This window comes from Salvia splendens, chromosome 19 (genome assembly GCF_004379255.2).
Source record: "Salvia splendens isolate huo1 chromosome 19, SspV2, whole genome shotgun sequence".
Classification (NCBI taxonomy): domain Eukaryota; kingdom Viridiplantae; phylum Streptophyta; class Magnoliopsida; order Lamiales; family Lamiaceae; genus Salvia; species Salvia splendens.
Window position 1 is genome coordinate 27,688,094 of NC_056050.1, and position 23,396 is coordinate 27,711,489.

General features: G+C 34.3%; 3 protein-coding genes across 3 annotated transcripts; 1 reads left to right on the forward strand and 2 right to left on the reverse strand.

Annotated features, from left to right (window-relative positions):
* Window positions 1–54: 54 nt before the first annotated feature.
* On the forward strand, window positions 55–3,790 carry LOC121779751 (peptidyl-prolyl cis-trans isomerase FKBP53-like). The gene is made up of 11 exons (XM_042177146.1): window positions 55–208; window positions 331–401; window positions 556–803; window positions 1,144–1,292; window positions 1,526–1,835; window positions 1,971–2,120; window positions 2,463–2,685; window positions 2,800–2,887; window positions 2,977–3,018; window positions 3,108–3,156; window positions 3,507–3,790. Exons 1-11 carry the CDS (start codon window positions 196–198, stop codon window positions 3,586–3,588), a joined length of 1,425 nt encoding a protein of 474 aa, XP_042033080.1. The 5' UTR covers window positions 55–195; the 3' UTR covers window positions 3,589–3,790.
* A 420-nt stretch (window positions 3,791–4,210) lies between these two features.
* Window positions 4,211–7,418, reverse strand: LOC121780462 (AT-hook motif nuclear-localized protein 1-like). The gene is made up of 5 exons (XM_042178097.1): window positions 6,657–7,418; window positions 5,893–5,960; window positions 5,148–5,279; window positions 4,837–4,998; window positions 4,211–4,750 (listed from the first exon to the last, which is right to left on the reverse strand). Exons 1-5 carry the CDS (start codon window positions 7,012–7,014, stop codon window positions 4,460–4,462), a joined length of 1,011 nt encoding a protein of 336 aa, XP_042034031.1. The 5' UTR covers window positions 7,015–7,418; the 3' UTR covers window positions 4,211–4,459.
* A 771-nt stretch (window positions 7,419–8,189) lies between these two features.
* LOC121778119 (65-kDa microtubule-associated protein 3-like) lies at window positions 8,190–12,553 on the reverse strand. The gene is made up of 13 exons (XM_042175417.1): window positions 12,378–12,553; window positions 11,760–11,856; window positions 11,414–11,620; window positions 10,879–11,127; window positions 10,588–10,794; window positions 10,354–10,509; window positions 10,084–10,243; window positions 9,847–9,998; window positions 9,675–9,762; window positions 9,518–9,591; window positions 9,362–9,436; window positions 8,979–9,261; window positions 8,190–8,842 (listed from the first exon to the last, which is right to left on the reverse strand). Exons 2-13 carry the CDS (start codon window positions 11,829–11,831, stop codon window positions 8,388–8,390), a joined length of 2,178 nt encoding a protein of 725 aa, XP_042031351.1. The 5' UTR covers window positions 11,832–11,856; window positions 12,378–12,553; the 3' UTR covers window positions 8,190–8,387.
* Between the last annotated feature and the right edge of the window lie 10,843 nt (window positions 12,554–23,396).

Below are 23,396 nucleotides of genomic sequence, written 5' to 3' on the forward strand. Positions count from 1 at the left end.
ATATGTTAAGAGAGAGATGGGCTGAGTGGACTAAGGTGTCTAGGGCCCACATTAATTTTACTTTAATTTTAATATAAAAAAAAGAGAAAAAAGAAATTTTGTGCTAGGGTTTAAGACAGCTTGTGAACACATGCACTTTGTTTGCTTCTCTGAGGTTTTACACAATTCCGCAGTCGTCTGAATTGAGCCACAGCAATGGCCTTCTGGGGTAAGCACTCCATCAATTTTTTTATTTTTCGTTTCATAGCTTAGTTAGTGAGACTTTATTCAGAGCTTTATATACAATCTACTCGCGTTCAAAGATTTGATTTTTTGCTTTTGGATTATCAGGGATTGAAGTAAAACCAGGCGAATCCTACACTTTGTCTGATGAGGAGAGAGGAAGGCTTCATGTAACTCAGGTTAGTCAAATTTGAATGCTTAAACGTTTGTTTTACCTATTAATTTTGTACAGGTTAATACTTTATCTATTTGTATTCATGAAGTGAGATTTCATTGTGCAAGATTATACTTTTTTTGAGCTGTGAATTTAGTTTTTGCGTGATATGTTTTCAGGCGACATTAGGTTCAGGGGAATCGACAAAGAAGAGCATATTACAGTGTGAAGTGGGAGATAAAGACCCGATTTACCTATGCTCGTTGCTGCCCGATAGGCTCGAGATGTGCCCCTTGAACCTCGAGTTTGAGGAAGACGAAAAAGTCACCTTCTCGATCGTTGGCCCTCAGAGCGTGCATCTCTCTGGTTTCTTTTATGGCGATGAATCTGAAGATGAGGATGAATCTGATGAAGATGGTTATGGATGGTATCCTTAATTAAACTCCCTGTTTTTGGTGGTATTACATATAGTTTGGGTCTTTTCTTGCTTTGCAGTGAAACAAACTAGTTAGGTTGTGTGAGACCAGGAAGTTGCATTATTTGATTCTTTTTTCGTTTTTGTGTTTTTCTGCATTCTTTTACTTGTGAAGCAATCTCTATGGGGATGATGCAATGGGGATTGATTAAACTCCCTGTTTTGGTGGTATAACATAAACAAATAGCCATTTTCTTGCTTTGCAATGAAACAAACGAGTTAGGTTGTGCGAGAAAAAATCATGATTCTTTATCATTTTTGTGTTTTTATGTACATTCTTTAACTTGTGAAGCTGCTATGAGGAGGATGATGCAATGGGGATTGGTTCTGAAGATGAGGACGGTTTTGACTACGATTCTGAAGATGAGGATGACGAGGAGGACTGTTCTGAGGATGACCTTTGCTGCAGGCACCCCCATTCACCTGTTCGCAACAGTGGAGGTATTTTCTTCATATAATGATTAATGTCTAACTAAAGGTGCTCCATACACTACTAATATTTTCATTCTGTTTGATCTTAAAAGTTCACCTAAGGTTGAACTTTCACGGGAGGAAGTTTGAATTTGATGTCTGAATACATATGTTTTGAAGTTGCTACTAAAGTCTCTAGAATTTTCTATGAAAGATTGCCTCAGTTTACTGAGTTTTCTTCTGTTTTCTGTTAATGGTGGCAGTGAAAATTGAAGAGATAGTGGATGATGAAAAGCCGACCAATGAGAATGGCGTGTCTAAACAAGCGAAGAAGAAGAAGAAAGCTGCTGGAAACGAAAACTCCAACAGCCAGATTGTTGCCAAGACTGAAACTAGTGTTCCCGTCCTTGAAAGTGAAGATGAAGATGGTTTTCCTGTACCTGCATCTAATGAAACTAAACATGAAAGTATTGGTAAGAAATCCCAGAACAAGAATGAAAAAGCTGATGCTGGTTCCGAGAAAAAGTTGAAAAGAAAGAGTGGTGCTATCGACCAAGATGAACAACCTGCAAGGTAAACTATATTCAAGTTACTGCATTAGCTGAACTTGTGTGTATTGCTACTGTTTAGGATTCAGATGGCTTTTCATTATAAGTCGTAGTATTTTCTAATAAGTTTTCTAAGTTTATCTACTTTTGCTATTTGCAGGGACACCACTGAAAATGAAGTTAAACAAAAGAACAACAAGAAGAAAAAAGTAGTGCAGAGTTCTCAGGAGAATGGAAAACCTGATTCTAAGGTTGCGGTAGAGCCTCCAGTAGCTGAAGCTGGAAGCGATCTCAAGCCGTCTTCTGAAATGTAAGATTCTCCTTGTTAAAACATATAGATGCATTGATTGTTTGAGATATAAAAGATGCATATTATTTCTCTCTAGTCAAGTATTTTTTATGAGTTATTGACATGCATCACTTGAGACATAGTTTTCAACTTGCTATTTTTAGATTGATACTGCTGGCATTAATGTTCATGCAGCTATTTACTCCGTCCTTCATTTTTCCATCAATCCTAAAACAAGATGCCATACATGTATTTTGAGTTCTTGAGATGAAAGACTTGTGCTTTTTACTTGGAAATTTATTTTGTTTTTGATATATTTACTTCAATCTTGGGTCTTGATGGTATCTGATACAACTGTTACAGGAAGAAAGAAAAGAAAAAGAACAAGAAAAACAAACTGCAAGAAAATACACAGACTCCGAGTGCAGAGAAGAAAGTAGCAGAGAAAAATGAAACCGATGTGGAGAAACAAGAGAAAGGAGGAGCATCTAAGTCACTACAAGTGAGGACATACCCGAATGATCTTGTAACAGAGGAGGTGGCAATGGGTAAACCTGATGGAAAAAGAGCTTCTCCAGGGAAAAAGGTGAATTGGCAACTATTTTCTGCTCTATGAAAAATGACTCTGCAGCTAAATATGCACACACTGTTCAATCGGATTGCCAATTGTTCTGCATTTCATAACTGTTTACTTATGCAGGTTAGTGTCCATTACATTGGCAAGCTGCAGAAGAACGGAAAAATCTTCGACTCAAACGTTAGAAAAGCACCCTTTAAGTTTCGCCTAGGTACACTATCTCTTAAGTAATTTGCAATCTATACTAGGCTTAGACATGTACTCCTTTTTTTCTAGCTAAATATTGTCATCATTGTGCAGGTATTGGCCAAGTTATTAAGGGATGGGATGTTGGTGTAAATGGTAATTATCACTAAGTTAAATAATGCACAATTTTGAAACTGTTTTCCCGTCTCAATTACGTAATGAATTTAATTTATTTAAACGAGCAGGCATGCGCGTAGGGGACAAACGAAGACTCACAATCCCTCCAGCTATGGGGTAAGATATCTTCATCCAACTAAACTGTTAATGGCTAAACCTTATATAGACTGGCAATGTCTATTTGTAACTTTTGAGTATAATAAGATTGATACAAAACCCGAACTGTATCTCTTCCTCGCCACTGTAACGTGCTTTAAAAGTGCAAAACTGAATTTCTGAGAACGGAAACAGGATAATTGCATGTATGTGCACATTTTACTGTGGTGAGTGGAGTGCCTAACTTAATACTACAAGAAATCCACAGCACAATGAGCAGGGGAACTAGTTTCCACTTGAGTTATTGTGCTGTTGTTGCATAACAGTAGAATAATTAAGCATATACTAATTTGTTGTTGTAAAATATGCAGCTATGGTGCCAAAGGATGTCCTCCAGCAATACCTCCCAACTCATGGCTGGTGTTCGATGTGGAGTTGGTCGATGTCAACTAAGCAACTCTACCGTATATCACTACAAACATTTGTGCACCATATTCATTGAATTTTGTTGTTTCACCTATGGCTTGTGTTATTTGTGGTGTATCCCAGTTTTGTACGTGCCGCTGCACAAGAGTGGTGGCATTTGGGATGTTGAAACTTATTTTAAAGGCACTTGCGATTGCAAATGAATGATCTTTTGAATTTAGTGTTTAAATTTGATGCATTTCATGTTGCCAAGAATGAATTAGATGGGAGAATGATCTTGAAATCTAATTACTACTAAGAGAATATCTTGAGTTGCAACCAATATCTTGAATTTAGAGTTTAAATTTGCTGCATTTAATGTTGCCAAGAATGAATGTAATGGAAAAATGATCTTGAGAGAATATCTTGACTTGCAACTAACATAATTTATACAAAAGCGTTCCCTTATTTATCGCTCATTCAATTGTTATTACAAATATGTAGTAAAAAACATTTTGATAACAATTCCATTTATGAAACTGAACCAAAAATTCTGAGAAACTCTAGATAAAGGATTACATAATAGAAGATTAGTGGATTAGCTTTAATCAATTTATAATAAAGTAGCAGTGAAAGAAACAATATTTTCTAATAAATGTAACAAGGTATCTCACATTTCAAGTCTTGAAACTTCAACTAGAAGTGATGATGATTCCAGTTTAATAACAACAAACGATACATCAAAGTTACACACAACAGAACAACAAAAAAGGCAAATCAATCCTACAACAGAGCCTTCTAATCCTAAGTTCCTATGAAAAATTTAACACACTTTGCAGCAGGGGTCAGAACAGGTGAGCCTAAAACATCTACACCAGATTAAAAAAAAACCTAAGATACAGCAAAAACGCATACGCGATCAGCACGTTAAGTCATGGCTCTGTTCTGTAGAATTGTCTCCGTGGAACGAAACGTTAGTACCCGGTTCAGCAATCTTGGATCCGTGTATAGAGTTCGTTGAAGCCAGGCTGTCTCCCTGGAAGGACACTGACGTTGTCAGATTCGGCTTTGGTCCGCCGTAGGGGGCTTCAGACATGATAGGGTTAGTTGGCACAGCCCCAAATGATATTGTTTGCTCGTATTTCGGCTTCTTAGGCTTTTGCTCCGGCTGGGCTTGGGATCCACCGGGTAAGAAGCTTCCAATCACAATCTGTTGGAACTTAAAAAGGGTTAGAAAACAATGCCAGTTCAAATTGTGAGCTGAATGATATGTTTGCGCACGAAAATTCACTTTACCTGAACAGGGCCGGCTGCAACGAGCATGCCGGCTAGTCCTCCACCCATTACGCGGCCATCAGGGCCTGCCAGAGAGACGCTCAACCCACCTGATCTGCTTTTTGTCACTCCGTTGTCACTAGGCATAAATGATCCCGTCAGAGACAGAATTTCAAAATGACCCTGTAGAAAGCATGGAATAATTCAGATGTATCCTAATGGATTTAGGCCATCCCTCAATCAGATAAAAAAATGTGAAACAACCCATTTCTTTATCCGAATATTGATCTACTTTGAGGAAAAGAAACCTACAAAGTTCAACAGGCTCTCACCTCATAAGTTAAAGTACCACCAGAAGAATTTGGTTGACGTAGGGTGACGTTTGAGATAGCACCATTGGCAGCCAGAAGGCATATAGCTCGGGAAACTTGTTGAGAAAATGATATTATCTTCATCATGATATCCTGAAACGGAATGAAAAAACTTAAAAGTCAGAATCTTGCAACTAGGCAGTGTATCTCAAAGACGTAACTTGCAGTCCGTCTGAGCATCCAACATTTATGCTGTATATCATACATAATGAAGATTGTTGTACAGCTGCTTCAAATATCTTTTGGTTGATGATTCAATTACTCAACTCTATCTACCAAACAGTAATAGCATTATATCATTATATCATTGCATAATGTGTTTCTTCATAGGCTTAGGACGATCACATAAAAGACGTTTGGTAAAGGGTACCTCAACTCTTAAAACATCTAAGCGAGGGAATACAAATCCATACTTGAAATATGTTTAGTTTAGAAAGACTCTGGTTCCATTAAAAACGATTTCAATACTGCTGAAAGCATTTAAATGATGAAACAACACACGAGATCAAACTTTCATTAATTTCATGAATTTAGAAGGAAAAAAAGTTTATGTTTCATGAAGAATAATAGTGACAACATATATATGGAACCATTAGTTACAGAATTGCATCAAATTTGGCAGGATTTATTAGCTCAACATCAACATTTAGCACTGCAAACATTCAAAGAAAAATACACATAAAAACAAGGAAATGATTAGAGGTACCTCGCCAGAGTTAACAGTTATCATGTGGGGAGTAAAACTTCCACCGACAGGGTATGCCATAGTATTCCCTACAATAAACCAGAGAATTTACTTTGAGTAAAATGCACAAATTTACTGTGAGCAATATGGTTCATTTCTTCACTAATAATCCCCAGAAATGCTGAACATGCATCATATTTATAATCTCTCCAGTGATATCTGCACTCAAATGAAGTCCCAAACATTGTGTTCTTTCGATATTGATTCCCAAACAGACGGAAGCAGTAATACGCATATTTTTCAATTAAGAACCATTTTGGAGTTAACAATGCACATTAGCTCATATTGAGAAGTGATTAATAGTAAATCTTATAGCCTTTCAAATAATCCAACCTCTTCCAATTCCAAGACAGTATAGTGTTATGCATACATAGATTAGCAGAGGTAAGATCCACACATGTTACATCATCTCTTCATCATTATCATTTATTATTCCTTTCCATTTCTGCACACAGCAATTAATGAGTAAAAGACAGATCCTTTGTCATGTCACATCACATATAAAAAAGACAACACCAGCAAACAAGGATGACTCTCAACAATATTCCATTCCATTTTCCTCAGAGCATATACCAAAACTGCCACAAATCACAATCCACACACAAAGGGGTCCCAATTCAAAATTTAGATTCTTTAAATACTATTCAACTTTATACTTATACCACTAGGCCATTCCAACCACATCAACCAACACTTGTAACCAATAAAAATCCAAGCAAAGCTACCTGCATTTGCAAAATCCAGCTTATGCTTCTTCTTGAAAGAGTCGACCGACCGTCCTCCGCTCTGCTTCCACCCCGGATAATCTCCGGTGAGCGGAATCGAGGCCGATATCGGCATAGGCGACAATGCCACGATAGAGCCATCTGCAGCGTACTTCCTTGGCCTCCCCCTCTTCTTCTTCCCATCCACCGTCGCCGCCGCCGGAGCCGGAGCCGGAGCTGGAGCTGGGGCTGGGGGAGTGGCTGATCCAAGAATGTTGCCGGAATTTTCGATTCTTGGCGGATCCACACTGTCGATTTGAGGGGCTTCACCAGCTCTTAATGTGACGCCTGAACCATTCATCCCTTCCTTTTCCTCCATTCATATACTAATTAAACTTTTAAAAAAATGCGAAATGCTTAAACCCTAATCACTAAATTAATAAAGGTCGAATCTTTAGCAGCTCAAAACTTGGACCAACGGTAAATCACATTCAAACACGAAATTTGTTTCAAGAATTGTACAAACCAAAACATGACGCAGATTTTCGTGGGAAATCAGCTGACATACTCTGAAACTCTAGAAGCTAAAATTTATCCAGCAATCAACACAGTACAGCAGAGCTCTGGTGCAAGAAGCTCTGTTTTACTGTGAATTTTTTTTCTAAGATTATGAATGCATAAAATTGATATCTGGAAAAAGAAAAAAAAATGGGACTGAAAAATTAGGGTTTTTGCAAGAAAAAGTAGATGAAGAAAATTAATAAAAAAATGAATGGGTTTTAATATTATTGTAATTAATTAGGTAGCAAGCAATATTTAAATTGCAAAATTCAAAGTATTAATTATGGTTGAGAAAATGGTTTCAGGTCCGTCTTGGAAATTTAATAAGTGGCATTTAAAAAATAGCAAACTTAATGAATTTGAATATTAAAATAAAGGTAATTTTTGGGAAAATGATAAATATTTTGAATTTTAAAATGGGTGTTTAATTAATTAAAGCTGTAAAGTTAAGATTGGAGGCATTCCCACTTTTTCAACTCTTGACCTCTTCTTTGTCTTTTTTGGTAAATAAAATTATAAAAAATGACCCATTTATTAGGAAATACCTACCCTTGAATTTAGTGATGATTTACTGTTAATGCCACTGTATACAAAAATTATTTCACCAAAATCACTTCTTTTGAACTAATAAATTTTTTTTATATATGTAGTACTATTTTTATGTGATTTATCGACGAGACAAAGCACTAGTGTGAAATGTTGGCAATCGAGGATGAGGATTTTCCATGTATTTTTGCATTTAATTCTAATTTCTAAATTGTTTGTTTTATTGAATATGTACTAATTGGTTAGTTTAAATGTAGGATGTTTGATTTTATGGAATTATAATCCTTTTTTCAAATAAATATTAAAATAATACTAGATGGATCATGGACTTCTGAAAAGTGATGGTAGAAAGTTTCCCATTTCCGATCTCAGTCAACTGTCTAGCCAAATGCAAATCTGTGACAATTTACAAATCTCAAGAGAATAATATTAAAAAATCTAAAAAACTATCAAGACAAAATCATTACTAAAGTTAACAACCAGACAAAAGGTATCAGGAATTATTCTTACAAGATTGAATCTACTTAGATTCAAGATTCTAGTCCATGTCTACTTGTTCGTGGACTATGTACAATGCAATAGAAATCAATTTTTATCACACCAAGATACAAAAATGAATACAGATTGTGTGATCATCACAAGTTACTATACTTGCATCATCAAGTTCACTAGATGTGATCTAGGCAGCACGAATCCGGCTCTCATTTCCTCGAACGAGTACTCTATCTCCTCCTCGGCTGCCTTTGCTGGTGTGATGGCGGCCATCTGCAGCGTTGCGGATGACACGGGCTTCTGCATTGGCGTCATAGCCAGGTGCATTGGGATAGGCAATGTGGTGGAGGGTGTTGAGGCTGCTTGAGGCATTATGTTCTCTGCTTCGGGGGTGGTGAATGGTGTGGTGCTGTTGTTGCTTGTGAGCATCTTTTGCAACATTTCGTTATGTTTCTGGTTGATGTCGCCTAAAATGTTTGTGGCGTTCAACCTTGATGAGTCCGTGGATGAAATGGGAGAGAACGGCTTTCGCATCATGGGCGAGGGAAATTCTATTTCTCGAGATTGCTGGTTTACAGGAAGCCCGACCAGGTCTAAACCTCTCCTCCCTGAAATCAAGACACAAGAAACTCAATTAGAAATTCGAAAACACGGATGTCGAAAACATGGATATTGAAAAGGATGTGGTTCTTAAAATATTGCATTCTGACTCGGTAACAAGAGGAAAGTGTTTTAAAAAATAACCAGAGGAGAGTGTTTGAAATCCGTCATCCTTGAGAGCGTCGTGAGTTATACGTTGACTCTTTTTGGCGTTGCGAGTGACAGGAGTAGCTTTTGCTGGAGGAGGCATATCATGCCTTGGAGTCTGTAGCATGTTTCCACCAAGGGAAAGTCTCCTTCCGGTTGCAGCACCACCACAGGACAATCGGGCGCCTTTCTTCGCGCTCTGGTTCTTCATAGGACTTGGTTTGGAACCATAAAGAGCCTCCTGCTCAGTAAGTAACTGCCCCTGAAGCTTCTTCTGGTCCTGTTATATAGGAAATGTACACATACAGAGATGTAAACAAGAGCTAGAGGAATCGATAGTAATCACAATTGGACTTGTTATGGATACAAAAGGTCTATACCCTCTGCCTTTTGCGCTCTAATTCCTTTTCTTGCCGCAAAGTCATGTAGTCTTCAAGCATAGAAAGCAGACGAACCTAGATATAGCAGACGAGAATCAAGATAACGTTTGCTTAATCACACAGCAGTAAAGAACAAATGAACATGCTAGCACTTACGCCATCGTAGGTAAAATAGACTCCATTCTCTTTCTCCCACGCAGTGGTCTTTGAAGCCAATGTCTCCACCATTGCTATTCCAAGGAACAAAGAAATGTCAAAATCTTACATGCGCATATATTTCAAAGTAATGCGCCAATCAACTATACTACCATACCGGGAAGTTTGTTGACCAGAACACGAGCTTTTTCGGCACGTTTCAGAACAAGATGGGCACCTCTCACAGCACTGTAGCGATTGTCATCCTACAGAAAGGGAACCATTAAAAGCAATTACCCATTGGAACTCAAGAAGTAATCAATAGGAAATTGTGTGTGAGTCTAACTAACCCTATTATACTCCTCAAGCCAGCTCTCCTCATCGCATGCAGCCATCCACTTCTCAACCTTTTCAAGTATGTCTTTCCTGTTTAGAGCCTCTTCTCTGACTTTAGATATCTGGAGCTCAATTTGTTCAAGCACACAAGAGGCATCAACAGCTCCTGTTATTAATCAGAACAAAAACAGAAAATGAGAATGATGATTGAAGGAAATAAATTATTTGATAAGTTGAAGACATATAGTTACCAGATTCAACAGCTTCAATAGCCAAATCAACCTCACTATCTGATTCTGGAATTAAATGTGTTTTCTTACAAATATCTTCAAGCTCTCCCTTCTTCTTGAACACAAGTTCCTTCATTTTGCTTACTTTCAGCTCCTCCAGTCGAGAAACTTCAGCCTTGACCTGATAGACGTTTTTGCAGTTTTTATAACCAGTTTGCAAGTTAGAAACTTCAGCTTACAGTTTCGAGCAAGATATAACACATTGTCTGAAAGTGAATATGTTCGACTCACATGATTAATAAAGTCGACAGAAAGCATGCCAGGCTCTGTTATTTCATCTTCTGAAGCAGCTATATTACAGGTAACTTTCTGAAAAATCTGTTGCTCTTCAATTGGTGTATCCATCAAGTTCCAAAGCTCCAGTAATGAAGATGCTAGATCTTGTAACTGAGTAGTATTTCACAGTTATCGGTCTAACTTAAAGGGAGCTGATACTAAAGAAAATAATCACAGATCATGCTATACCTGCTGCATTCTCTGTGTTTTAACCTCCTGCATTCTTTGTATAGCAGTCCTCAATTGTTCAATGGTACCGTTGCTGATGTCTTTTCCTTCAGGTTCCCCTAGTCTTGGATGAATCACACTGACAGTTTCCTTAAAATCCAAACCAAGCACTGAGCAGCCCAAGTACAAATAATTAAGGTACTCATGGACATGCTTCAGACGTTCACACTGCAAATATTCCAGGGTCCATGAGAAGATAAACATGAAAAAATCATTTAAATTAAGAACTATATGACAGTTTCACAAATCTACCTTTTCAGTTTGGAGTGCCTGCAGCTCAACGTGAAGTTCTTCAAGCTTTCTCAAAGATAAATCAGTTTCGTACACTGCCGCATCCTTCGAAGCATAACCTCCACCATATATTTCATTCTTTATACTCTGTATCTCACCGTTCACCTCTATAAATTGGTTTTTCCTATCAGATTTCCTTTTTCTCATCTCTTCTATTTGTGGAAGGATTGCTCTAAGCTCAGCCTTCAAACTTCCAGTGCTTTGATCAGACTACATGAAAGGTCATCCATTAAGGTAAAAGAATAAACTGTTGCCTTTTTTTTAATGAATTAAAGATCTCTCTACCACAGCTACATAGCTGCTAATGTAATATGCTTGTGTGCCAATAAAGGACTTCCAAGTACTTAAAACTCCAATATGGATTAAACAATTATCATCAGTGAACACTGATTAGACTTGTATACAAAATCAACTTTGAGTTGGCACATTAAATAAGAAACACCGCACTAAAATATACAGTATATAGTAACAGAAAAGAGACAAATCTATAGCTTACCTGTCTTATATGTACAGGAGGCTCACCAATTGAAGAGCAGATGGCAGCAAGCTCGGCCTCAGCATCAGCAATTGCTTGCCTCAGTTGAGCCCTACACTTGTTTGCTTGATCTACTTTTCTCCTATACACCTCTAAACATTCTCGTTCGAGCTCAAGCAACATTATGTCCTTTTCCGCATCAGATTCCCCCACCTCGTCCCATATTATCTGACAGAAATAAGAAAGATGACACTCGAATGTCAGTAACACATTCATTTCTATTATCTGAACCAGAAAATAATAGGTCAAAAACAGATGGAAAATGAAGAGGACAAAAATGTAATCACTTAGTCCTAAGTTTATCTACCTGCAGTTCATTCAGAAGAGTACCACATGTTGTTTCCGTCAGGGTAAGCATCTTCTTCTCGCCTGCCGACATTTAATCGAACTACTCCTGCAGATAGCTGCTAACCAATAAAACACAATCAGCATACTTCACTATCACATTTTGAGTGGTTCACAAAGATCAAACGCCAACTAACAAAGTGCAAAGGAAAGAGAATAATTCGTACAAGGATACAAACAGCTTCTTACAAACTACAAACAAACTTTCCTCAATATCAAATTTCAAATCAAATACTTATTTTATGCGACTGCTTATGAATCGATTGAGCTATCAATCTAAGATTCCCATACCTCAATGTCGAGGTTCATTACAAGCGATGACAAAATAGCATAGAATTAACCTAATTAACCAAGCAATCATTTCTGCGAAACGAACCGACCAGCACAGTTTCATCGAAATTCAGCTCAATATCGACGTTAATTACGAGTGATGAACCAAGCAACAGTTGGGCGAAATCTTTACCATAACTCTATATAAACTCAGTTTATCCAAAGGGGAAAAACAAATTCCACAACCAAATCAAACAACACAGCACAAAAAGGAGATGTACAGAAGTTTAAGTTAGATCTGAGAGCGTACCTGAAAAATTAACCCAAAATCGATGAGAATGTTTATTATTGCAACAATTCAGCAGCTCTGGTGAAGATTCTAGGACCTTATCTTGAGAAAATGGAGAGGATTTTAAAATTGTGGAGTGAAGAAGCTAGAGTGAAAAGTTGCAGAATTGGGTGTATTTGAAAAATTCGACCGTTGAATTAAATAGACAAGTTTTCAAATTTCGAAACTAAGGACGGACAAAAAGATACTCCATGTGCATTTAAATGAAATTGTCAAATGGGCCCAGCCTGATTCGGACCCAGATCGACCCAGGCCCATTAATGTAGGTGGGTTCATAATGTTGGCAATTTAAGCGTGAATACTCTCAGGATCAAGTTTTTATGATGTTGTTTGACACGTAACATTTATGGAGTTAAAATAGGATTGTTTTTGTGTATTTATTATTAATATAGCAATATACAATATTTACTTTGAAATATCAATTTTTGGTTGAAGTTAATTAAAATAATATCAAGATTTAGTTTTAGGAGGTTGTTTAATACTATTAAGTAACATATAAGGAGTTAAAAACTTAAAATAGGTTTGTTTTGTGGATTTGATATAGCAATATAGTTACTTTGAAATAGATTTTTTAGGTTGAAGTTAAAATAATATCAAGATCGAGTTTTTATGATGTTTGATACGTAACATAATTCGAGGGGTGAGCAAAAAAACCGGAAACCGACTATCCGAACCGAACCAAACCGAAATTTTTAAATTCGATTCGGTTTTTTTGGTTTTTCGGTTCGGTTCAGTTCGGGCGAAGAAAAAAACCGAAAAACCGAAAAACCGAATTATATATATATACTATTAATTTAATATATTATATTATATATAATATATATTATATTCTTTTAATAAATTCTACTATATAATATATATTATATGTATTGTTAATTTTATATTATATATAAATATTCTATTAGTATATATAAAATAAATTACATATATATATATATATATATTAATATTATATTTATTTTTGGGTTTTTCGGTTTTGTTCGGGTTTTTCAGTTTTTTAAGTTCGGTTATCGATTTTTCGGGTTCGGTTCGGTTTGGATTTTGAACTAAATTCGGTTTTTCGGGTTTGACAAAAAACCGAACCGAAACCCGAATGCACACCCCTACATAATTCTCATCAGGTGCAAACCAAAAAAAAATGGATGGAGTTGTATTTTCTAGATTCTGTATTTGAAAGGTCAAAATGAAAATCCACCTATGACTTTATCTAATGATATACACTAATTTATTATACTATTGCTTAATTTAGTTCATATTAAAACGAATGGTGCAAATGACGATAGAAAATATATTAACCTTGTTTGACAGAAACAAATACAATGAATAAAAGGAGAGAAAAGCCAATAAAAGAAATCCATGCGTAACAATCTACAATGAATTGAGCAAATTCATGTGTAATAATGGAGTACTAAATTTGTAAATTCAAAGTCCCGATTTATAGGTAACACCCATTTCGTTAAGAGCATCCACAATAGCGCCTAACGCACCGCCTAGCCGAGCGCCGGCGCTAGGCGGTGCGCTAGGCGATCTATTGCAACCGCCCAGCCATTTCCGGAATTAAAAACTGCCTAGCGCTCGGCGGTTCCGTGGCGCTAGGCGGTGCGCTGGGCGATCCGCTCGGTGCTATTGCAGCGCTCCGGATGGCCGAGCGCATCGCCCAGCGGATTTTTTATTTTTTTTATTTAATGTTTTTTTTGTGAAACTCATTCTTGGTTGTTTCTCTTTTATAGAGACATCCGTGAATGTTTTATGTTCCACTTTCGATGTGGGACAAACTCATTCTTGGTTGTTTCTCTTTTATAGAGACATCCTTGAATGTTTTATGTTCCACTTTCGATGTGGGACAAACTCATTCTTGGTTGTTTCTCTTTTATAGAGACATCCTTGAATGTTTTATGTTCCACTTTCGATGTGGGACAAACTCATTCTTGGTTGTTTCTCTTTTATAGAGACATCCGTGAATGTTTTATGTTCCACTTTCGATGTGGGACAAATTTTATTAATATTTGTGAATTTTCTCATTTTTGTGGCGTAAATTTAATTCCGTATATTGTGTGATTGTTAATTATTTCATTTTGTATATATTTGTTAATAGTGATGTGGATAGTATTATTAATGTTTCCCGTATATGTCTCGTAAATTAAATTCCGTATATTGTGTGATTGTTAATTATTTCATTTTGTATATATTTGTTAATAGTGATGTGGATAGTATTATTAATGTTTCCCGTATATGTCTCGTAAATTAAATTCCGTATATTGTGTGATTGTTAATTATTTCATTTTGTATATATTTGTTAATAGTGATGTGGATAGTATTATTAATGTTTCCCGTATATGTCTCGTAAATTAAATTCCGTATATTGTGTGATTGTTAATTATTTCATTTTGTATATATTTGTTAATAGTGATGTGGATAGTATTATTAATGTTTCCCGTATATGTCTCGTCAATTAAATTCCGTATATTGTGTGATTGTTAATTATTTCATTTTGTATATATTTGTTAATAGTGATGTGGATAGTATTATTAATGTTTCTCGTATATGTCTCGTAAATTAAATTCCGTATATTGTGTGATTGTTAATTATTTCATTTTTATATAATTGTTATTAGTGATGTGGTTATTGATGTGCCTGTTCTATTTATGATGTGGCTAGGCTATGGCTGGGCTATTTATGATGTGACAGGAGGATTTTTAGTGCTGATGATGTGGCAGTGGCTAGGCTATGGCTGGGCTATTGCTGGGCTATTCCTATTGTGGATGACCTAAGGGAGTGGATCCCCTGCTGTGGTGAGAACACAGCAGGGGAAGCTGTGCTATTAAACGGCGACGTATTGAGACAATTATTGCATTCCTTTTCCTTTTTCAGTTGAGCTTAGAATTAATATTTATGTGATCAATTATCAGTATTGATATCAAGGTGAATCAGTGTTCATATTTTTTTAATGTTAATTTTTAGTTATTAAACTTTTATCATTTTAAATTATAATTAATGTAATATTAATGGATTATAATTTGAATCATGATCAGAGCTTATTGATTAAGTGAGTTATTAATTTCAATTCTAATTTTGTTTTTGACTAAAAATTAAATTTGAAAACTTATTTTATATTTAAATTTAGAGATAATTGTTATTAAATCATAGTTTTTCGTTGAATGTTAGCTCATTACATAATTTTGAAACTCAATTATAACATTTTAGTTTTCTCAATTGTCCTATGTGGGTTAAGTAAAACTAATACTCTCTCCGTTTGCCATACTTGTCACTAGTTTCCTTTCCGGTCTGTCAGTCAATGCTTGTCACACCTACTACTTTTGGTAATATATCCCACATTCCACTAACTCATTCTCCTCACACTACAAAAAAATTATCATTTATAGACACACAAATTGAGACGCAATTACTAGTGTTTGAATTTTTTTAAAAATAACTATAATTTAGGACGTAAAAAAATGTCCCTAAGTTGAGGGAAAATTATCTTAATCTTTTACTTTTTAGGATGTTTCTATTTGTGTCGCCTAATTTTAGTTAGGACACCGACAATGAAGACATTGTATAAAGCATTGGTAGTATAATTAGACATAGCATAGGACGGAGGGGTAATAATATTACACTAAAATAAATTTAAAATAATGTTTATTTAAAATAAACTACAACTGCAATTGATAGCTCCCAATTGCAACAGATAAGGTTTAGCTATGATTTTAAATAATAATGTATTGATATTAAATTAATTTATCATAATATTAATATTTAAATGAAATTGAAATGAGCATGCAACTAAATATAAAATTTAGAAATTTTAATTAGTGAACTAAATAAGCCATAAGTTTTAATGAGTAGTTCGATACTAATTAATCGTTATTTATAAAACTATTGTACAACTTAAATCACTAAAATAAAGTATACTATAGAATGGTTATTGAATCATGAGTTAGAGCTATTTGGATAAAGTAGAGTTTGAAAAAGTTGACCCAATACGTCGCCGTTTAAATAGCACAGCATCCCCTGCCGTGTTTTCACCACAGCGGGGATCCACTCCCGAGCAACCGACCTTAATTTCAAGGGGGTGGATTTCCTACTGTGGTATAAAACACAGCACAATATGTAGTGCTCAATACGCACAAATTCATGAACAAAACGCAGACTTCTATCACCATTCTCTTTCTTCATATTTTTCAATATTTTAATTCTTATTTCTTTCTTGTTTTCATACTATATTACTAAATAATGAAGACATTGTATTATATTTAGCTCAAAAATATTGCATACTTAATTATTTTTTTCTTTCTTAAACAACGAAATTTTGGTAAAATCTGAAAATATAATTGTAGTTATCATTTTTAATAAAATATTTTTAAAAATGATAGCTATAAATTAAGTCATACAGTAGTATTTAAAATTGAATGATAAATATATGCCCCAATTGAATGTTAATCAAATCATCTAATATATAAAATATGGAGTATTAAAAGAAAAAATCAAGGGTAACATATTTTTGAGATAAGTATTTTATTTCAATAATGATAACTATAATTAATACAACTAATATTTAAAACTGAAAGATAAAAATATGCCCCATTAAATATTATTCAAATCAGAAAAAAATGTTAATCTAATCATCTGATATGATGTGAATTTTTTCTTCTTCAGCCCACGTACTTCTCCTTATATAGTTAGGATTTGATTAGTTAGGATTTGATGTGAATTTTATCTTCCTTAATTATACTTAGTATTTAATTTATTTCGATGTTGATTAGGATTTGATATAAATCCTACACTATAAATATGTACGAAAAGAATTATTTTATTTATTCGCATTATTGTAATTAATTTTGATAAAAAAGATATAGTAGTATGATTTTATTTTATTTTCTAAATTTGACATAATGTATATGCGTAAATATTTGAATATAACTTTTCTTTGGGTCTCTAAATGTATGAAATCACCTTAGTACAAAAAATTTAAATTATTTATAAATGACTTGTTCAAATTTGGCCTCATATATTGTTGAGATAATATACTAACACTTGATCTACTTGTTAGATAGGAGAATACAATATTCATTTTTTGAAATTTCATCAAAGTAGAAAACCGATCAGGTACATCCCTAACTGAATACGAACTTTTCGATTAGGATTTGATATAGTCATATAGGAATATCTCCCAAATCCTATAGTATAAATATGTACGAAAAGATTATTATCATCTTAGTTTCTATCCCTAATTTATTCTTACTTTTCATAAGCCGCCGTGATATGGAGACACGTGATTTCATCGTACCTATCTTAGTTTCTATCCCTAATTTAATCTTACTTTTCATAAGCCGCCGTAATAAGGAGACACGTGATTCGCAAGAAATATGGTTACCGCAAGAAATATGGAGAGAGATCCTTTCGAGACTCCCGAACAGATGCATTATGAGGTGTCGGACCATTTGTAAGTCATGGCGTGATCTAATAGAAGGGGATGGTCTACTTGCGAAACAATTCATGGCTTTCGTTCGTCGAGACAAGAAGGGGTATGCAGTGGCTCATGAGGACGGCCGACCACTTTTTCAATTCGACTTGCCCCCTTCTTCAACTCCTCACCATCGGTTTGTACTTAGTTCAGTTGATGGTTTGCTTTTGTTGTGGGATGGATTGGATGGTAATAATGATATTCTCTTCGTAGTCAATCCAATGACTCGTGAATATATTGATCTTCCTCCTCTACCTGCACGTAGGTGTCTATTTGGATTTGGGGTGAGCAAATTAAGTGGACAATATAAGATTTTATGTGTCGATGAATCTAGGTTCTGTCATGTGTACACTCTAAGAGGAGAATGTTCATGGAGAAGGATCCCAGCACCAGCGGCAATTAGGTTGCCTCACGCGCTAAATATTACATATAGACCGTCACTTGATTATGCTATATTTTTGAACGGAAATATTCACTGGCTTGCATGTGACCTTGAGAATAATTTTTTGATTTGTTGCTTTGATCTTGAAACAGAGCTCTTCACCAGTTTTCCTCTTAAGGATCCACCCCTTCTCAATGTTATCTTTATGGTTCCGGCACGGTGGTGTCTTTGGGTTTTATTATGTTGGTATCAGCTATGCATTTTAGAGGGTCGACTATGTATATGCGATACATTGCATTTAGGACGTACTAAAATTTGGAAGATGGACAAGTATGGAGATCCAAGTTCTTGGATAATGGAATATAACTTCGAATTTCCATTACATGCCACTCAAGTTATCACTCCGCTCACAGTTTTGACAAATGGCGACTTGTTGTTCTTTAGTAAACATATGTTATTTATCTACTCTAAAAACACTGAAGCTTATGCACTATGTGATTTTCTTTTACATTATGTCTCTTCTACTTTTCCTAGCATCATTCTTTATACCCCAAGCTTTTTTTCGCTCAAAACATTGGGGCTTCACAATGTTCAATCATTACGTTTTCATTAGGAACATTTTTGTATTTCTAGAGATTTTATAATAGTTTGTTCAACTAATAAATATATTTTTTACTTTTTGGGGTGTTTTGTACTATTTCTTCCGGTATTCAATCGAAATACATCACATTATATATGTCCAAGATGATTGAGCCATGTGTAGAAAAAGCTTTTCATTCTTGATTTGAGCGGACATATCTTCATATGTACTATGATCAAGATGATATAATAATGAAAATACATAATCTCCTATGATATTATAACGAGGCTATATAGCAAATCATAGCTTATTAAGGATAGGTTAAGAGTGAGTAATTTATTGTGCATCTCTTGATTTGTCCTGAGCATAAGTTCGTATTTATTATATACTAGTATGGTCCATTTTTATTTAAATCAAATTATTTATATGGAATACGAAATAATATCATTATAAGGTCTAAAATTAGAAATATATTTAGCATAAGCGTATAACATAATACATTAAATAAAAAATTTAATTTATTAAAATAAAGTTGTGATATATAAAATTGTGAGTTAAGTGTAGTTAGTGTGAAAATAACATAAGAATAATTTTATCATATGATGATAATGATAGTACTGATAAAATGCTTTAGATATAGAACAAAAATATTTAAATGCAGTTAATTTGAATGTAAGTTATTGAGACGTGAAACAAAAATATAGTACTACTAGTATTAATAAAGTGTCAATCAATCAAAGAATCACTAATAAACTGTGAATCATTTAATTTCATATTCAATGGCTAGAAATATAGTACTCCTACATACTAATTCATGGAAGACGACCGTTGCTTCTCTGGTTGATTTTCAATGTTCGGCTAGTAGTTTGTTTTAGATGTTGTTGCGGGAGCCTCCATCCTCTTCTTCACGCTTCATCTTCTGAAATTTCTAGAAAACCCTCCATTTTCTTTTCTCCGGATTAGCGTCCATATACATAGTTCTATAGCAACGCTTTATAGAATAATCATTGTCAAATCTCCTCACAAGAACAAGAACAAGAACAAATTGGATGTACACAACTCCAAACTCCTCCTAATAAATGGTTGCTAGCAGAATTCAGATATCAAAGTCAATTGAGATGAACTTACATTGACTACAAGTATATACTTGTAGGTTTGTCTGACACGATCAAGCTCTGCTGAAGTCTCCTTCACCAACTCCCTAATCTGTAACCTACTTTTACGGCTGCGAACAACAACATAATCGCCTAATTACAGCTTCAAAATCAAACCAAAAAGGAATTTAGAACATACGAGTACAATTTCATGTTTCTCCTCTTTTATCCATTGAAATTCCAATCGAACACATAAAATTAGGAATTGATCTTCACGGATGTTTATCAATGAAATCTAGTGGAAGGCAGTTAATAGAAACAGTAAATGATCGTGTGTATAGTATATGTGTGGCAAAAAACAGTTTTATTTAAATGATACTAATATTTATTTTAAAAGGATGTTATTTCCTAAATACTTCCAAAACTCCCCCTAAATTTTTATTTGGAATAAGATTATAATAATTACTTTAAATTAACACTATCAAGTTTAAATTACATATATATATTTTTAAAGATTTATTGTAACCATTATTATTATTTTATTAAACAACCTACTCAATAGAGTTGTATTTTCTAGATTCTGTATTGAAAGGTCAAAATGAAAATTCACCTATGACTTTATCTAATGATATACACTAATTTATTATACTATTGCTTAATTTAGTTCATATTAAAACGAATGGTGCAAATGACGATAGAAAATATATTAACCTTGTTTGACAGAAACATACAATGAATAAAAGGAGAGAAAAGCCAATAAAAGAAATCCATGCGTAACAAATCTACAATGAATTGAGCAAATTCATGTGTAATAATGGAGTACTAAATTTGTAAATTCAAAGTCCCGATTTATAGGTAACACCCATTTCGTTAAGAGCATCCACAATAGCGCCTAACGCACCGCCTAGCCGAGCGCCGGCGCTAGGCGGTGCGCTAGGCGATCTATTGCAACCGCCCAGCCATTTCCGGAATTAAAAAACTGCCTAGCGCTCGGCGGTTCCGTGGCGCTAGGCGGTGCGCTGGGCGATCCGCTCGGTGCTATTGCAGCGCTCCGGATGGCCGAGCGCATCGCCCAGCGGATTTTTTATTTTTTTTATTTAATGTTTTTTTTGTGAAACTCATTCTTGGTTGTTTCTCTTTTATAGAGACATCCGTGAATGTTTTATGTTCCACTTTCGATGTGGGACAAACTCATTCTTGGTTGTTTCTCTTTTATAGAGACATCCTTGAATGTTTTATGTTCCACTTTCGATGTGGGACAAACTCATTCTTGGTTGTTTCTCTTTTATAGAGACATCCTTGAATGTTTTATGTTCCACTTTCGATGTGGGACAAACTCATTCTTGGTTGTTTCTCTTTTATAGAGACATCCGTGAATGTTTTATGTTCCACTTTCGATGTGGGACAAATTTATTAATATTTGTGAATTTTCTCCATTTTTGTGGCGTAATTTAATTCCGTATATTGTGTGATTGTAATTATTTCATTTTGTATATATTTGTTAATAGTGATGTGGATAGTATTATTAATGTTTCCCGTATATGTCTCGTAAATTAAATTCCGTATATTGTGTGATTGTTAATTATTTCATTTTGTATATATTTGTTATAGTGATGTGGATAGTATTATTAATGTTTCCCGTATATGTCTCGTAATTAAATTCCGTATATTGTGTGATTGTTAATTATTTCATTTTGTATATATTTGTTAATAGTGATGTGGATAGTATTATTATGTTTCCCGTATATGTCTCGTAATTAAATTCCGTATATTGTGTGATTGTTAATTATTTCATTTTGTATATATTTGTTAATAGTGATGTGGATAGTATTATTAATGTTTCCCGTATATGTCTCGTCAATTAAATTCCGTATATTGTGTGATTGTTAATTATTTCATTTTGTATATATTTGTTATAGTGATGTGGATAGTATTATTAATGTTTCTCGTATATGTCTCGTAAATTAAATTCCGTATATTGTGTGATTGTTAATTATTTCATTTTTATATAATTGTTATTAGTGATGTGGTTATTGATGTGGCTGGGCTATTTATGATGGCTGTGGCTAGCTATGGCTGGGCTATTTATGATGTGACAGGAGGATTTTTTAGTGCTGATGATGTGGCAGTGGCTAGGCTATGGCTGGGCTATTGCTGGGCTATTCCTATTGTGGATGACCTAAGGGAGTGATCCCCTGATGTGGTGAGAACACAGCAGGGGAAGCTGTGCTATTAAACGTCGACGTATTGAGACAATTATTGCATTCCTTTTCCTTTTTCAGTTGAGCTTAAATATTACTTGCGGCGGTAGAATTAGTTTTATGTGATCAATTATCAGTATTGATATCAAGGTGAATCAGTGTTCATATTTTTTTTAATGTTAATTTTTAGTTATTAAACTTTTATCATTTTAAATTATAATTAATGTAATATTAATGGATTATAATTTGAATCATGATCAGAGCTTATTGATTAAGTGAGTTATTAATTTCAATTCTAATTTTGTTTTTGACTAAAAATTAAATTTGAAAATTATTTTATATTTAAATTTAGAGATAATTGTTATTAAATCATAGTTTTTCGTTGAATGTTAGCTCATTACATAATTTTGAAACTCAATTATAACATTTTAGTTTTCTCAATTGTCCTATGTGGGTTAAGTAAAACTAATACTCTCTCCGTTTGCCATACTTGTCACTAGTTTCCTTTTCGGTCTGTCAATCAATGCTCGTCACACCTACTCTTTTGTAATATATCCCACATTCCACTAACTCATTCTCCTCACGCTACAAAAAATTTATCATTTATAGACACACAAATTGAGACGCAATTACTAGTGTTTGAATTTTTTTAAAAAGAACTATAATTTAGGACGTAAAAAATGTCCCTAAGTTGAGGGAAAATTATCTTAATCTTTTACTTTTTAGGATGTTTCTATTTGTGTCGCCTAATTTTGTTAGGACACCGACAATAAAGACATTGTATAAAGCATTGGTAGTATAATTAGACACAGCATAGGACGGAGGGGTAATAATATTACACTAAAATAAATTTAAAATAATGTTTATTTAAAATAAACTACAACTGCAATTGATAGCTCCCAATTGCAACAGATAAGGTTTAGCTATGATTTTAAATAATAATGTATTGATATTAAATTAATTTATCATAATATTAATATTTAAATGAAATTGAAATGAGCATGCAACTAAATATAAAATTTAGAAATTTTAATTAGTGAACTAAATAAGCCATAAGTTTTAATGAGTAGTTCGATACTAATTAATCGTTATTTATAAAACTATTGTACAACTTAAATCACTAAAATAAAGTATACTATAGAATGGTTATTGAATCATGAGTTAAGCTATTTGGATAAAGTAGAGTTTGAAAAAGTTGACCCAATACGTCGCCGTTTAAATAGCACAGCATCCACTGCCTTGTTTTCACCACAGCAGGG

Bases quoted from the DNA above. Each gene is read 5' to 3' on its own strand.
- LOC121778119 (XM_042175417.1), bottom strand. From the start codon at position 11,831: ATGTCGGCAGGCGAGAAGAAGATGCTTACCCTGACGGAAACAACATGT. The intron at 11,621-11,759 runs GTAGATAAACTT...TATTTCTGTCAG, and splicing joins CTCTTCTGAATGAACTGCAG to ATAATATGGGACGAGGTGGG. The intron at 10,510-10,587 runs GTATAGCATGAT...AATACTACTCAG, and splicing joins AAACACAGAGAATGCAGCAG to TTACAAGATCTAGCATCTTC.
- LOC121779751 (XM_042177146.1), top strand. The intron at 402-555 runs GTTAGTCAAATT...ATATGTTTTCAG, and splicing joins GAAGGCTTCATGTAACTCAG to GCGACATTAGGTTCAGGGGA. The intron at 1,836-1,970 runs GTAAACTATATT...TGCTATTTGCAG, and splicing joins CAAGATGAACAACCTGCAAG to GGACACCACTGAAAATGAAG.
- LOC121780462 (XM_042178097.1), bottom strand. From the start codon at position 7,014: ATGGAGGAAAAGGAAGGGATGAATGGTTCAGGCGTCACATTAAGAGCT. The intron at 5,961-6,656 runs GTAGCTTTGCTT...GGTTTATTGTAG, and splicing joins GCTGGATTTTGCAAATGCAG to GGAATACTATGGCATACCCT. The intron at 4,999-5,147 runs GTGAGAGCCTGT...TGCTTTCTACAG, and splicing joins GTGGTACTTTAACTTATGAG to GGTCATTTTGAAATTCTGTC.